The sequence below is a fragment of the Toxotes jaculatrix genome, chromosome 1, assembly GCF_017976425.1.
Source record: "Toxotes jaculatrix isolate fToxJac2 chromosome 1, fToxJac2.pri, whole genome shotgun sequence".
In the NCBI taxonomy this organism is placed as follows: Eukaryota; Metazoa; Chordata; class Actinopteri; family Toxotidae; genus Toxotes; species Toxotes jaculatrix.
The window spans coordinates 5,937,144-5,953,417 of record NC_054394.1 but is presented as its reverse complement, the minus strand read 5'-3'; the positions used below and the strand labels follow the sequence as shown (position 1 = coordinate 5,953,417).

The 16,274-nt window shown below is 40.9% G+C and overlaps 1 protein-coding gene across 1 annotated transcript in view; it reads right to left on the bottom strand.

Moving 5' to 3' along the window:
* itfg1 (integrin alpha FG-GAP repeat containing 1) overlaps positions 1-16,274 on the bottom strand; it is a 122,769-nt gene that overhangs the window by 21,184 nt on the left and 85,311 nt on the right. The window contains exons 13-14 of the mRNA XM_041041986.1: positions 8,998-9,041; positions 6,128-6,206 (exon numbers count right to left, since the gene is read on the bottom strand). Coding sequence (XP_040897920.1) covers positions 6,128-6,206; positions 8,998-9,041 — 123 coding nt within the window. The remainder of the gene's footprint in view (positions 1-6,127; positions 6,207-8,997; positions 9,042-16,274) is intronic.

Here is a 16,274-nt window from a genome sequence, read left to right as displayed (position 1 = left end):
TATGACGTCAAGTGCAATAGGCTGGTCTTTACGACACCGCTTGAGGCACCAGCATGATGCAGCAAAAACCAACATGAATTGCTTCAAGTGACTGTACAACTCAACACAACTCAGTGCACACACGAGCACACACACACACACAATGTTCCATTTGAATCTGCATCTAACGTTGTTTTAGATCTTCTAAATGTCTAAAAGGTTAAGATATGATAAATATGTTTGTGGATGAGTTGCTGCAGGTGAACATGTGTTTTTCTTTTTTAAAGGTTGTGTATGCACGCACAATGAGTGTGTGTGCTGTTTCAGTGTGTGCGAGTGAGCCACTGCTAATCCCCTGAACTCATTAGCCTAATTGGACAGTCTGCAGAGAGCTCCACATTGATCTGAGCCTGTTATGATTCTCCTCCCTATGAGCACTCACTCTTTTCCTTCTGTCTCTCTCTGTCCTCCCTCTTAGTGCCTCTTCTCTCTCAAATGTCCTCCCTCTCTTCCTTTCTCCCCTGTTCCCTCTGTGTGCCCAATAATCTTTGGCACCATAGACACACTTGCCCTGTCTGGACACAGCCTAACAAACAACTAGCCATCATTATCTGGTAACTGAGAACATAAACAAATATATTTGTTTGTCTTCAGGTAGCATTAATGCATATACCAGGTTAAAAAAAAAAGTACACAAAATGAAATGCACCTGCAGGCAGTTTTACTGGTGTCTAGCTGATGCAAGTCATAACCACAGATGCACAGAGCCAAAGCAGTTTTGAAGTTTAGAGCATCAAAGTACAGTGAAATACAGTGACTTCAGAAAGTATTCACACACATTCACTTTTGCAATCTCACATGTGTTGTATGTGTTGTTTCAGCAGCAGGGACAGGGAGACTGGTCATTACTGAAGGAAGAATGAATTCAGCCTAGTACAGAGAGGTCCTTGAAGAAAACCTGCTCCAGACTGCACACAACCTGACACTGGGGTTCCGGTTCACTTTTCAGCACGACAATGACCTGAAGCACACAGCCAAGACAACGCTGGAGTGGCTTCGGGCCAAGTCTCTGATTGTCCTTAAGTGGCCGAGCCAAAGCCCAGAATTAAACCTCATAGAACATCTGTGCAGAGACCTGAAGATGGCAGTTTGCAGGAGCTTTCTGTCCAATCTGACAGAGTTTGAGCGGATCTGCCAGGAATAATGGGATAAACTGCCCAAATCCAGGTGTGCAAAGCTTGTAGAGACAAAGACTGGAAGCTGTAATTGCTGCCACAGGGGCTTCTACAAAGTACTGAATTAAGGGTCTGAATACTTTGGTAAATGACAGATTTTTGTATTTTTAATAAATCTGCAAGAATTTCTAAAAAGGTTTTCACTCATCATTATGGGTTATTGGGTGTAGATTCATTTAAAAATGAATCTGCAACAATAAAGTGAAGGGGCTGAAACTTTGTGAGGCCACTGTGTGTTTGTCTGATGGCCACTTTGGAAATGCAAAATCAAATTGGTGACATTGAGATGATGTTTTCCAGAGCTGAAGATTTTTCCCAAAATGATACTGTACATTTAAGTTACATTTAAGTCCTATAAAAAATATAGTGTACAAAATTGCTGCTAAAGTAAATTATCATTGATCTTCAGACTATCATAATGGCTTTTTACACATCTTTGTCACGACAAATAAGGCCAAATTCTGACCCTGACATTTTGGTCTGGGAAAACTGGATTGAAGAAGTAATTAGAAGTATTACAGTGCAGCATAAATGATGTTATTACTCTGCTTTGTCATTGTTCCTGATGACTCCTGAGTGTCTCATAGACCAGAAGCTGTTTTTCTCTTCTGATACCTTTAAAGTGAGGGTCATTTTTTTTCCTGTCCTGTGAGTCATAAGACAACCAACTGTACGAAGGGTGACAACACACTCTGAGATCAGTTTGTATGATAAATTCACAACAGTGGGACTACGTTCAGGAAAAGGAAGTCAACTTTTCTAGCTGATTAGTTGACAGCTGCTTGTGAGAAAAATGAATTTTTAATGAATTTGTCCTTTTGACTGTTGATTATAATCTTACTATAGCCACTGAAAGTTACATGTTACTTCTGAACACTGTTTTCTAGTTGTCCAAAGATAAATGCTCTTGGATGTCCATGTGTGAGACAGGACCCAGAGCGAAACACACTGTGGTGTTTTTCCTGCTCAGCATCTCTGAGAGTGTCCACAGTGGGAGAGAGAGAGAGGGAGGAATAAAAAGGTTGTTAATGAATAACTTCAACTATTCATTTCCACCACCCCACCTCTCTCTCTCTCTCTCTCCCCCTGTCTCTCTGTCACAGCAGGAGTCAGTTGATAATGAGGTGTGGTGGTGTCAGAATCACAGTCCATGCTCATCCATTCCAGCTGCTTAGCAAAGGGCCTGCTGCACCACTGTTTGGTACGTATACACACACACACACACACACACACACACAAGGTCATGAAGAGACAGATGTCGGTGTATGAACATGCACTAATGCACACATGTGGGCACACACACAGCACATAGACTGAAAAATATGTGTGGGTTTAGACAAATACATGAACACACACACACACAGACACACAGGGGCATAGATACACAGAACAGTGGGATAGTTAGAATAGTACAAAATGTTGTCAGTATTGTTGCTGACCTTTACTTGTCAGATCAGAGGGTGGCATTATCACTGTGATATGCCTGAGGGTACATGAAGATACAGTGTGTACTGTATGTGTGTGTGTGGGTAGTAATGTCTCTGTCAGGTACCTCAGCAGATGAGAGATGGCTCTACCTCTGCTCCTCACTACACTCAAACTATCTCTTCCTCTTCTCTTCATCCTAACAACCGCCTGATCTCTTTTAACCTATTTCCTTCCTTTTTTTTTTTAACCATTCATCTCTCTACCATCTCTGTGTTCTGTGCCTCCTCAGTCCTTGTCTCTATCTCTCAGCATATTATAATCTCTTCTTTCCTCTCTGCTCTCTCTTCCTTTCAGGAGGGTGAAGGGTAAGTGAAGATCGTTGGGCCCCAGTGGAGAGGCCCAGACATTGTGTGTATGTGTGTGTGCGTAAGAGTGTGTGTGTGTTTGTGTGCGCCCCATCATTGCTCATCTCTGGCAGCCTCTCTGTCTGTTCCCCAAGCCACAAGCTACAGAATAAATACACTTTAAATCACCACACACACGCAGGCAAGCAGAGACACACAAACATGCGTGCGTGCGTGCACACACACACACACACACACACACACACACACACACGAAGCCTGCTCCCTGGCAGCACTCTGCTGCTGTTAAATGAGGGGTCTGGGGAGTTGTGCCGGCAAAGCCTTTGGCTACTCTCGCTCTCCTCCTCTCTCTGCACACTCCAGTCAAACACACACTGGAAAAATGAGCCAGAGTTATGATGGGCAGACTGTAATACGCCAGGATATTTTAATGTTATATAGATGGGATTCTGCTTACTGAACATCACTGAACCAGGAGCATAAAGGCACTCTGGGGACCCAGAGACTTTCTCCAGAGAGACATGTAGTGACTCAGTGGACAAAATGTCAGGACCATCTGCTCTTTGCATGAACTAGATCGAGTGACGGCATCGTGCTGAAAAATAGGATACCTTCATTAAAACCTTTTTAAAATTATTTCTTGTGTGGAAGTTTTGAGTTACATGAAACACTGCTGACCTGCTCGAAAGGTGCCTGTGGAGAATCAGACCGGGGCTACTCAGCTGCATAGTGCTGGCCTTCAAACCCACTTTGATGCTTCATTTCACCTCTTAGAAAGCCTGGGAGGGATTTCTCTTATTTTTGTGGGAAAAAAAAACTGGTTCATTTATATTAATGTAGCAAAATCTACTGAACTGGGCAGCTGAAGTATTTTTGGCCCAGTCCACCACCCCTTTAAGACCATATCGAACAGTATACAAAACCGATGCCAATTCAACACATCAAATAGTAGGTGAAGGAATGTTTCAGATTCATGCTTTAATTATACTTACTTAACTATAAATGTGCCCAAGTTTAGACAAATCTTTTTTTTTTTTTGGCCATTTAGACTTTATTTGACAGTGAGAGTAGAGACAGACAGAAAAGGCTGGGGAAAGAGGGGGGACGATGGGGGGATGATCAGGCTGGATTCTAACCTGGGCCGCTGTGGTAATGACTCAGCCTAGCTACCCGGGACACCCCCACTCTCCATCTCCTCTGTGGTGGGTTTAGGTGCAAGTGTTGATAGCCCTTCCTTACACTCCCTCACTCTCTTTGTTTTCTGTTTCTCTCTATGACCATTCAACTTCATAATTTAAAGCAGTGGGGTGTGTGGAGAGGGAATGAAACCATGTGTTTCATCACACTTTGAGACGACTAAACACAGCACGGCCAGTGTTGATGTTTTGCCCATTCAGTGCTTTGGCCTTGGACACAGAGCACCTAACTGAAAAGTCTGCAGCCACTGGAGCATTAGACGTAGCACTGTTTTAGAGCCAGGAGCTTGAAGACATCTAATGGTAGTAAAATAATAATGATGTTAAACTGTGATCTGTCTTTTCATTCTTTAAATATGTATCTGCTCCAACTTTACCGACAGACAAATGAAACAATGGAATCTGACACAGTGAGGATTATGCTGCACACAGGAATACACATGCACACACAGACTATATATATATCCCTGACCCCAGGCTGTCAGTGCACCTTGTCCTCATCCAGCTCTCTGTCCTTCCCACAACGTAACATCAGCTAGGTTAACTGTAGCTAATACGGCACAGCACTGCTATCCACAATGTCTCCACTTATCTGTCTGTCTGTTTCTGTCTCTCCCTACCCATGTCTATCTTTCCTTCTTTATGAGACTGAAGCAGGTCTTAGGTGGTGCAGGGTGGTGCAGAGTCCCAGGGCTACAGAAAGTGCTCATCTTATGTGATCCCACACGTTACAACATAACAATCAAATATACTGGTTGTAATTTATGTGAGAATTGTGACCAAAACCTGCTACTTACAGCATTGTTTATACCGCAAACTACAGAACAGAACAGATGTTGACAGGACTGATAACAATAACAGAAGGAGTGGCCCTGTGAGAATAAACGAAGAGAAGCTGTTTGAAATTGAAAACGAACAAAACAGAAATTCACTTCCATCATCATCATCTTTCCAATGAACTTTGTCAAAAGAAGTCACGAGTATAACTACAGGCGATACAAGTCCACAACAAAGACACTGGTCCTTACTAGAAAGAGATTTAACTTGGACTTAATGAGAAGAAAAAAGTGAGTAAGCCACAGCTTGTTGAATGCTGCTTCACTGCAGAAGGAAGTTCAGAGGACAAAAGGTCTTCAGTGTTTTTAACCTATTTTTCTACTATAGCCTGGCAACTAAGAGAAAACTGTCTCCCATAGACGATGCCACCGCAGCAACTCCAGGCTTCATATGTGACTGATACCTGTATTTATCTTTTAATACTGAATTCTGACAAACAATGGCTGAATATTAATTTTCCAGTGACTATTTAATATTTAGATATATTACAGCATTTTACAAAATACAAATGTGAGTGTGACCTGCATTTACAGGGGTGAAGGAAAAAGAAATTCAGCATCTAATAAGGCCTTAAATTACTTTAAAATGTAGATAAAATAAGTGTGAACTGAGCACACACACTACAGAAGCATCATGGAGCGAAGATAAGAGCCTTATCAAACTGATTTATCTTCCTTTCAGTTACAGCACTCTTGGGAAGGACCTTCTTTTTGCCTTTTCTTTAGCTGCCCTTTCTGCTTCAGCCTTTGTCTTTGAGGCACAGGGGCTATTTTCTCATTTATACAAAAAAAAACAAAACAAAAAAAAGACTCAAGGAAATGAAATCAATACGTCCCTCTTCTTCTCACCCTCTACTTTCTTAAAATCATCCAAAACAAACCCTGTGGGGTTCAGCCATACTCAGGACAGCTGTCACTGTTAGGAGGTTAAGTTATTAATAAACCTGATGTAGATGTATAAAAGCTCAGGCAGTGGCATCTTCAGAAAAAAATGATGCCTCTCTGGCTATTCTCTATCATGAAATGGATAGTTTGGCATAAGAAGTGAAAGCTGTCATTAAAAGTGGTTAAAAACAGAAAGTACTTACCAGAGGCGTTTTTCAGGTAGCCGTTGGAGTCCACTGTGGTGTACATGACATAGGGACCTGGCTGGTTAACACCAAAAGGCTGTAAAAAAAACACACAAATAAGCAAAAAAACAACTGACAAATGCTGATGTTTTGCAAATATCATTTATTTTTTTGTCAGTGAGGGCAAAAGAGGACAGGGAGGAAAAAACAGGGGGGGGGGGGGGGGGGGCTGACAGGGAAACACAGAGAGACAAGAGCAAGAGTAGGCAGACAGACAGACATGCCACCACAGTGACCTTGAGCACTTTTTTAGTTTTATTTTCACTAGGTGACATGGCAAATGTCTGACTTAGCCGGCTTGAATCTGACTGAGCATAAATGAGTGTGACAGCTGTGTGTTTGCGCGCCTGTGTGGGCGGATACAGAGAGGTTGTCTTATCTCTTCATTATGAAAGGATGACAGCTAATGAAGAGATCTGTTGAGCCATCCTTCGCTTTACATCAGCTAATCATGAGACGCAAACACCCCCACTGCAACAGAGACTTGGCTGTTCATGCTGTGACACTCAGCGGTCAGGTGAAAGAAGAAAAGGAACGAGGTCAAATAAAAGAAAAAGAGTGAGAGAGAGAGAGAGAGAGATGAGAAAGCCACAGAGGAGCAGACTAGTGGGCTGAAAGGAAGACAGCAGAGGAGAGCTGTGACTAAGAAGAAGAGGAGTGGGAGAGTGAAATGAAAAGATAGACGTGGTTGATGGATGGGAGAGGAGAGGAGTAGAAACAGCCGCAAGCTCCACTCGTCTACTGCATTCATCATACCTTTCAGTTAGACAACAAGCGGGTGGAAGAGTAGAGAGACAGGAAACCAAAACAACTCTAATACCAGCAGCCTCTTGTTGGTGTCAAAGCTAATGTGTTTTGCAAAGGGCTTTCCGCTGGTGAAAGGTTGTATAAGGAGTGATGCTATTGGCTGCTTTATTTCTGTCAAATTCCTCCATCCGCCTACACAGAAGCATCCAACATGAGCTCTTTAGGATGAATAAAAGGTGCTTAAAGCTGACAGCTTAACAAAATGATGGCTACATTTAACTCCAAAATGGCACTATATGAGAGCATACGGTTTGTTTTCCATGCAAAACATTACACCCCCGAACACTGAACAGAATGTTTCATATGAAAGGTTGAATGCAGGTTAAACACAAAGTGACTTGTGTCATACGTGCATCTGCCGTGTGAAAGCGGTTTTATTCTGCAGCGTAACTAGTAGCTACAGCCATGAGATAATGTCATGGAGTAGAACATATTTTAATATACTGAGCTAATTTAAACCCTGTCCCCTTATGAAGGACCTTGTAGCAACATGAATAAGGCTGTGTGTAAACCAACATTAGAAGTGAAGGAAAAACTTAGCCCTTTTTCAATAGGTCCAGAGTTATCTAATAAAACAGTTGAACACAGCTCAGTGTTTGCCGTCTGGTAACAAACAGTGCTGTCCAATCAAATAAGTGCAAGGGCACATTTCTGGAAGATTACTCTGTAACACTAAGGACATATTTCTACTGTTGTATACCACATAATGACCGAGATGGAGGACAAAATAATTGCCACTGTAGGTTATAAAAATCTTCCCTCCTCCTACTACAAACTGCTATGAAGTGTCTTCTCATCTGTAACTGAAGAAACACACCTCCATCAACATATTTATGCAAAGCTGTATCTGGATTTCCATAGTTTTCAGTACCTACAGTATCTTTCTCTTTGCTGCTGTAACGGATGTAATTTCCCCATTATGGAACTAATAAAGGTTTCTCTTATCTTATCTTATCTTATCTATGCCTATGTTTTGTATGTCATTGTTCTAAGTTTGTACATTGTGGTATTTGAATCTTTTAAGTATTTATGATGCCGTTTTCTTGACCAAGCTTTTGTTAATGAGGCAAATTCTAGAGACACAAAAGGAGCTTAAGGCCAAGCTGGGACCTCTGTGAAAGGCTGAACTTAACCTTGCCCAGGTTTGTATGTATCAGAATGATAAGCACCGTTTGGGCTTGTCACACCAATGCAGCACAAAGCCTTGGATATCTCATAAACGTCCAGAATCTGAGCAGAAAGTAAACGAGCGATGGATACCCGTTATTATAAAATTATTAACACAACCCAGTGTCAGCTGAGACCATCGCAGTCAAAGTGTCCCTGAACAACAACAAGCAATGAGCAACAAAACCTCCAACTACATTCACGGAGGACAGGAGCTGGAAATCAGGCGCTCCTGGCATTTATTTGCCCTTGTATTCAAAAATTTCTCACGTTGATATTTTATCTGAAAATGTCAACCACTAGAAAGAGAATGAAAGAATGAGTGGTAGCATGGACTACTGACTCTTATTATTCAGGTCTGTTAGGAGTGTGAGCAGGTGAAAATTAGTTTACTGCATAAAGCCAAACCTCATGTATTTTTGTGGTTTCCATTTTTGTCATATTTTTCATGCTGCAGTAAAAGATAGGTACTTTATATATGAAGCGGGGCTTAAATGGCCCTAGAGTTAAAAAAACAAAAAAAAAAAAAAAACACATCACCCATTCAAATCCACTTCCCTAATTTCCTGAATATAAAAGTTGATCCTTGCCATAGACTTTTTGGCCAGCAGTGGAGGCATATCAGATATCTCTCTCCTCCCGCTAAAAAAAAAAAAAAGCTGAGTACAGGCTCTGGAGGAGGATTAAGATTTATGCTTGTAAGGATAAGTGCAAGGGTACAGACAGTACACCCAGACAGACACACCTGGTCAGACTGGTCAGCTGTCAGGATAGATAAGAAACATCTTCACTTCTTTCATGCCATCATTAGAACAGTGGACAAACCAAAAGGCAGACAAAGACAGATTTCTTACCTTCACTTCTTCTGGACAGTCATTGGAGCAGAGGCCACTGAGAACTGAGAAAGACAGAGATGCCAGAGTTAGACATGTTAGTCAGCATGTGTTACATGTCTAACACAATAACACACACTGCTGTGGAACGATCTGTGATGGTGCTGTTTCTGTGCCCTAAGGGCTGCTGATGCTTAAAACATCAAGCGGTCAAACTCACACAGAGAAATAAACTTTGCTTACACAGTGACTCAAATTCTACTGTGACTGACAGCCAGAACAAAAGAAAAACACTATCCATATTAACCGTGCGTGTCACTAATGTTTGCATTATATTTCATACACATGAATCATCTTTTCTGTTTGTTAGGTGGACGTAGACAAGACAGACAATTAAAGAAGGGAGGGAAGGAGGGCCTCGGTTGCCTTTATTTGCCTGATGGGAGTCACGCTGAGGCCCAACACTCTTTAATAAGGTCTGCACCCAGTGCTGTAATAAACAGCAGCCAGACTCAGAGCACCTATTCAGTGGGAACATCAAAGTGCCCCTGGCTCAGTCGTATAGACAGTGGGCGGATGAAGCCTCGGTATTGGATTGTTCATCACTAACATGCCAAACATGTTAATCACAAATGAAAAAAAAAAAAAAAGGGAAAATGATTGGATCATTGTTTATTAACTTTCAAGCAATACATCTGACAAACTACTTTGCAACTTACAATGAAGACACTGCTTGAGTCTAAACCAGTGTCTGCTCAGCTGTGACATGTACTCTGCTACATGTGCTGCAGACACATGAAATATAGAGGAGGTGGTCGGACCAAACAGCCTCAATCACCAAACTGAACAAAAGTGAGCACTCTAACTATTTTATGAAGACTTTCCAGTTAGGTACGAGCTGTTTAAAATATGCTGTTGTACACTTGCAGAAAACTGGCTGGTGAATCTGAATGCAGAAGTTACTAATAGAACAAATCGTGTCGTGTTACACAATCTCCATTCAACCATTCATGATTCATTCTTCTCCACAGCTCTCTAATTGTTCTTGCCCACATTTATCCATTCTCTCATCACCATGGCTCCTCTATTCATCCTTCCACAGTGTTTATAATATTTATAGAGCTGTGCAGCACACCGTTAAGCATTAACAAATGGTAACTATTAGTAAAGGCTTAAATACAGTAGGTCTAAAGGGCAGGACAGTGTTTTCTAAAGCACTTCTGGAGCGTTGTCTCACAGAACAAATATGCTTCTCCTCCTACAAACATGTCAATCCTCTTAGACACTAGTGTCAACACAACCCACTCTGTTTTTATGTTTAACATTTTTTTTTGCCCTCCTGTTTTTTTTTTTTAACCTTGCGACGTGAATGAAGCCATTCAAATCACACAAATATTCAACTTTCTCTATCTTGTGAACTTGTGGAGGGTATCTACAACAATCGGTCACGACCTCCACTTTCTCCACGAGCTTTCAAGCTTCCCTGTGGTTAACTAACGCTTAGATTAGCAAGGAAAATAAAATAAATGAGTCAAACAGAAGATAAGTTAGATTCTTGTATAGCTCTTACACCCATCAGCCACAACATTAAAACCAGTTAGTGGTTTTATATTTATATTTATATATTTATATTTATGTATACATGTTCAGTACATGTTTCACTGACGTATTAGTGTACTGTAACTAACTGTGATTGGACTACCAAAACAAAGTGTGACTAATTACAACAAATGCTGTATACAAATGCAGTAGTGGTCCAGGGTTGATGACTGCATTGCACCATTTTCTTGTACTGATCCCTCTACGTGGTAACTCTACTGCCATCACTTTGTGTGAATAAACAAGAAGAATTATTTTTCTGAAGCTTTGATTTAAAAAAAGATGGCGTACGTGTGGCAAAAGCAAATTTGCAGCTTTGAAGTTCACAAGCTTATTAAGTATATGCCTGAAGTGGAGCTCCCATCAAAGACAAACATGTATTCCTTGACCCTAACTGACCACGCTGCGTGTCAGTTTCTGCTTGTTTTGTTGTCATTTAACATGGATTTTCAAAGCACATTTAGTAATCACATAGGCACTCTAGAAAACTGTCAGTGGCTGTATGTGCTACGAAATGTTTTCAAGTGAAGGATATGAAAACAGGCCTGCAGTGACTACAGACCAGTCATCGTTTAATGAGACTATAACAACTTCAATTAGGTCTTTATTTACTCACTCATTGTGGAAATGTATGTGAGAGAGAAATTTGGAACCTCTGAGTCTGAGACTGCAGGCTATTTCTCACTATTCTAGTGGCCTAGAAGCTGAGTAAAGTTGAATAAAGCTGAATGAAACTAAAAAATCATTAGGTTATTTGACTCTGAAAAGATCAAAGCCTTCAGGAGTGCTAGTGGAAGTCTGACCTAGCGCACCAAAGTGGTCAAAAACAGCCCTGCATGTAATTATACTGCTCATCACTCTGAGCAAATACCACATCATCACATCCCAGGCTTTGGACCAAAGTCATCTATGAAGGACACCGATGATCAATAAATCATACGGATCAGACTTTTCATCACTTCTTTGAATTTCATGCTGTTTGAGGTCAGGCTACAGACACCACTGTCACTGACACTGTAAATCAATAACGCACAGGGATTAGACCGCCATTTGTTTGAAGTCAGTCTCATTTGGTATTATCTGGACAACATAAGACAACATAGGACAAAAGACAAAGGCTGCAGCAGGACTCAAAGCCACCACACCACAGTCTCACTGCAAACTCCCCAATCACCTTTGCTGCAACTTTAGTCTATTAAATGCTTTGCAAAACATTCTGCAGTATAGTGCAGAATGTGTTTCCACACATTAGAGAGCAGATATTTTCATTTCTTTCTGTCTGTGTGGCTAACAGGTCAGCTGAGAAATCTGAAATATGTCAAAACGCACCTCCCAGAGGAGTCCCCGCATCTCTGTGGTCTACAGCACAAACTGTGAACTCGTGTCACCGTTAGAGTCAATCTGAGTAAGACTGATGAGGAATATATCCTCAATTTACATAACACCACAGAGAAAGAGAAAGATGTCAGTGCATAATAGGACAAAGGGGAACAAACAATGTCACGCAGCTTAGGTGGCATTCAGCAAATCCACTGCATGCCAGGAATCGATTGTCAGGATACTCGTTTATTGGGAAACACGTGAGAGGAGGTTCAAGTGGACACATTTGAAAGGAACTGATTTGCACGGCAATCTGTGTCTTGGTGGTAGAAGACAAAACACCAGATTTTGGCGACATTTTAATTTCCGGTGTAGATGTCATCAAGCTAAATCACACTTGGCACCCCATGGAAATAACACTGTCAGAGCACGCTTCTCTCATGCCAAACTTTCTTTAGCCTTTTTATTTCCTGTCAAATATGCAACATCTAATAGCGTCCAGATCAAAAGGAGACACTTTTAGTCAGATGTCTTTACACATCCATTCCTGAATGTGAGGTATATCAGGCAATGGAAAAATTTGTAAATGTAATGGTGGGAAGGGACACACACATGCTACATTAAAAATTTCATGACATGAATTCATTGATGCATACAAAGAAAGATAGACAAACTGCAAACTGCATGAATGCAGAAGTCCTTCACAACTCAATGGGCACGCTGCCACTCCAGGTGGAAGATGAGTCTGTGTCGGGCTGTGTGTGTATGTGTATGTGTATGTGTATGTGTATGTATATGTATATGTGTGTGCGCAGATGTATCTTTGTGAGGACCAATCTGAGCATAGACCTTATGGAGTGAGGACATTTTGAGAAAGTGAAGACGTTTTGATTGGTCCTCACAACTTAAAAGGGCCGTTTGAGGGTTAAGAACTGGATGATATAAGTTTGTGTGCATGTGTGTGTCTCAGCAAACCTCCGGCAGACATGTAACAAGTATGTAACAACTCCTCCATGGCTAAAACAAGCTCTCACACATCTTGTGGGGAACAGATTCTGTCTCTGTACACCCATACAGTACAGCCTATACAGCCTCTGTTAGACTGAGAGAGAACCTATTTTCTAGAGTGATATTAAGACTGATGGCAGCTTCTTTGCAGGACTAACCTAATCAAGTGGAGGATGAACCGATCTGTGTGGGTCTGTGTGTGTGCGTGTGTGTGAGCGTGTGTGTTTCCATTGTGAGCCAGCCAGTGAGAAGCATTTCATCAACAGTCTGTGAGTATGTGTACTTCTTTTTTTCTTCATATATATATATATATATATATATATATATATATATATATATATATATATTGGTTTGGTCCAGTCCAGTTTTAAGTGTGTCACTGAAAAATTGTCTCAATGATCAAAACAGTCCATGTGTAAGTGGAACTGCAAAACAGAGAAAAATAGGGATAGCATGATTATGTCTACATGAGCAAATATAAATTATGTACACACAATGTTGAGAAATAAAAAGTAAAGGCAGTTTTCCAGGCCTCCGGAAGAATCAGGAAACTTATGTTCTGGTTTCACATCAGAGATCAGAACTTGTTTTTTTTATTTTTCCTAAAGTGATTAAAATGATTAAGACTTAAGATTCCATTTAGGAGTAGAGTTACACTTAGTTGAAAGTTAGGTTAGTTTTTAAATCAGTGATGGGTGGATTTTTAATATCCCAAGAGGGACGCATCCCTTCCAGCACAGAGTATATAATTACATACAATCCTGGGATTCTTCATGAGAATCAAGAATAAGGATTGGGCCTGTTCCCATGGGAATCCACTTGTGTGGTTTTTTCAAACACTGCTGAACACACACTCATCGTGCTGCTCTCCTACTGAGAAACTAACATCCCCAAAGAAGGGATAAACCGGCCTGTGCGAGATAGGCTTAACTACTGCATCCCAATTAGTTACTTCTTTTTCTAATCCAGGCAGTTTAAAATTTGCACTGGCCAGTTACAACTTGTGGGGGAGGGCACAACCAGGATGTCTCTGTGATGTCTCAAAATCTTCTTCTGTGGTAAGTAAATCAGATTTGGTCAGAGATCTGGATCTGACTAATGTGGTGGATGTTTTTGCCAAGAACCCGATGAGTATAAATAAATATCTGTTTTAAGGAAGCACAACTCATTTTGAAGGTTTATGACTAATTTAATGATAAGCAAAAGACAGGCTCCTAAATCAGACTGTACGTCAGGCCTTGTCTAGTTTCAGTGACAGCTTGACAGCTGCAGCTACCAGTTAGCCATAATTCAGATTTAACAATGGAAGGATGCTGATGGCTTCTGGATGAAAATGCATCACTTTTTGTGATATATAGCAGTTTGCTTTTATTGAAGATAAGAGGAGCCTCTGTGTTCTTAATCCGTGCCGCAAGTTTGTGGTCTGGGAAACCAGAAATCAGGTCATTTCTCACCACTAAGAACTAACTTATTGGTGTAGTGTGATGTAGTGTTATTACTGCGACCAAATGCCAGGGGAATTGTATAAAAGTTCCAAAAAACTGAGGATGAGAGTCCCCTGCAAATGTACTGCCTAAACCTCATCTATGGTTGTGTGTCCTAGACTCCTCAGATGGATGAGGAGTCTAGGACAGCGAAGATTATACTTCATATTTCTTATATTCTGTGCAGCAATATCTTTCTGTTATAGCCTAACAGGTTTGAAATGAATTTACTGACATGTTTGGGGTTTGAGGTGTTGGCATAAAATATTAATGAGCTCCTGGCTGTAATTTTAAGCATTCACTGCCAAGCACAGGCAATCATTTCATCTGACTTTCTAATGAATATCAAGCAAAAGCTCCAAATGTTGCAGAAAATAAAACCTGAATTAGGTTTGTGCTTCCATCAGCTGGGTTGCAGACAACTAACTGAAATGGCCTCTTGAACTGTGGTGTATTTGAGGGGAAATTTAAAATGTTACCCACTGACCCATTTTACTCACTGTGAGCAAAGAGGGAGAGCAGTAAATCGACAACATCCTCTCTCAGCTTTTCTCATGCATCTTTCACTGATACATATCGTGGAGATTACTTGCTATTAAAAAAGTAGGAACTGAAGGAACCTTTCTTAACTGCTGCATATTAAAGACCAAAGTAATATTTATACATGTGCAAGTTTCTATGTACGATTTTATCACTTAGTGTATTACTGGGCAGCACACTCTAGTTTTTTAGTTTTCATGCAAACATACTGAAATTTGAAAGTTTTCAGCAGCAAACATTTCATAATGTTCATACTGTAACAAACCGTAACAAAATACTTTCTTTTTTATGTGTGCTACAAACAATGCACCAAGAAAACTTTGTGGTTAATTTCAACAGATATGCTCTTTGAGTGCATTTTCACCCACCAGAAAAAAAACAGAGAAATATAGTCCTCACAGTGCAGAGAGGTAATTTCATGGGAAATGAATTTCTGTAACTGCACTTGTAAACACACAATTCTGCATGCATGTCTTTTCACTCAAAAAATATTATTTCTGTTTATACAATCATTGTTTTTTTTAGCTGGAGCTTCACCTGTAATTGGATACTCATTGGCACTCTATAAAAAGAAACTATGGGGAACCATGGTAACCACATGCATACTTCACAACACAGTCCTCAACTGTTGGGTCAGCTGGCATCACATACGCACAGAAACACACACACACACACAGATGCGATGAGCAGACCTTGACGGGGGAACATGACAAAACAGGGGGAAGTGTGTCAGTGCTAGTGGCTACAAGCGCGAGTCAACAAGAACCAAGCAGACACACACTGTACATGGAAACACACTGACACACAAACACAAGAATATGACAGCTGAGCGGCATTTGCTCTGAGATGCTCATCACATCTCATTGTCCTCAGGGTGCTTTTGCTGACCACAGGGCTGCTTACAGACACGCATGGGCACAACACATGCACACATACACGCACACGCCCCAGCAGACACACACCATGACTAACAGCATGCTGACATCTGCTCTTAAAAAGCAACTCCAGAAATCACCACCTGCTCATGGCTAAGTAATCTATGTTACAAGGATAATCTACTCAGTAGATTATCACATATTAAATGTGTGCGTGAATGTCTGCACATTCACAGAGTTTCTGCTTCTCTGCCCGGTTTATTACAAAGGCTCTGCAATAAGGAGCTGTCACTTACCAAAATGTCTCCCATGAAACTGGCTGCCTCATCAGTGCCTGACTGAAAACTAAAAAAAAAAAAAAAAAAAAAATCCCTATTTGCCCCTATTAGGCATAATTTAATGGCTCCTGTCTGGTCGAAGTGTAAGTGAGACAAGGCACTGCACTGCTGTGGGGATTCAAGTCCCAGAGGGA